At 47.5% G+C, this 739-nt stretch overlaps 1 protein-coding gene across 1 annotated transcript; it reads right to left on the bottom strand.

Annotated features, from left to right (window-relative positions):
* Nucleotides 1–20: 20 nt before the first annotated feature.
* H257_10709 (hypothetical protein) lies at nt 21–224 on the bottom strand (the record flags this gene model as incomplete). The annotated part of the gene is made up of 1 exon (XM_009837345.1): nt 21–224. A coding segment is annotated over one exon (204 nt), but the record flags the coding sequence as incomplete, so codon positions are not given.
* Nucleotides 225–739: the final 515 nt, after the last annotated feature.

The raw sequence follows: 739 nt of genomic DNA, 5'->3' as shown, positions 1-739 counted from the left end.
GCCGACTTTAGGTAGCACACGCCGTCGAACCAGTTGAACGCCTTGCACCCCTTGGTGGCTTTGCAGTCACTGCAACACTGCCCTGGATCCGTTTGGTCGGTGGCAGCAATGTCGTTGCCAACCAAGTCGACATCAACTAGTATGGTGCATGTTTGGGCGAGGGTTTGTACTGCCGCCAGCACCGAAATCGCCACAACGATGCAGGTGTGAGTGGAAAGGACCATGGCGCGTTGGCGATTGTAAGATGAACAATGCAAGATTTGGACGACCATATTCCGAATGGGTGTATTCACAGTTATGTGGTGTCGTTCATTGCTGTTTTGATTATCTTGTGTTTGGTAGTTGGAAAGTACGCACACATGGAGTTGTATTTGAATCCCATACGGATCTGTTGCAATATCTTGACGATTTAATTGGGAGAGATGAAACATATCCAAATGTTCTCGTCAGAGTATGGTTGCTGGAGCACTCGCGTAAAAGCCCGTCGTCAGGGCCAGATATCATCAAATCGACTCAAAACTGGAGCCCTCGGCGAATGCCTTTTTGGGAAAGGGGCTGGTCTACACAGAACAGATTAAGGAACCACGTAAGCCAATCAAATCACGTCCTGTCGAATTTCTGCCAATTCAAACGCTTGATTCCGCCCAGTCCCTCGGCATTAACAGTAAGCAAAAGCATATCATGGTCATAATTTCATGTTTACTGTAAGCCATTTTCCCCCTCCACCAAAATATATGGT

This window comes from Aphanomyces astaci (assembly GCF_000520075.1).
Source record: "Aphanomyces astaci strain APO3 unplaced genomic scaffold supercont1.30, whole genome shotgun sequence".
In the NCBI taxonomy this organism is placed as follows: Eukaryota; Oomycota; class Saprolegniomycetes; order Saprolegniales; family Verrucalvaceae; genus Aphanomyces; species Aphanomyces astaci.
Note: the sequence above shows the minus strand (reverse complement) of the source record. Positions and strands in the feature narration are given on the sequence as shown.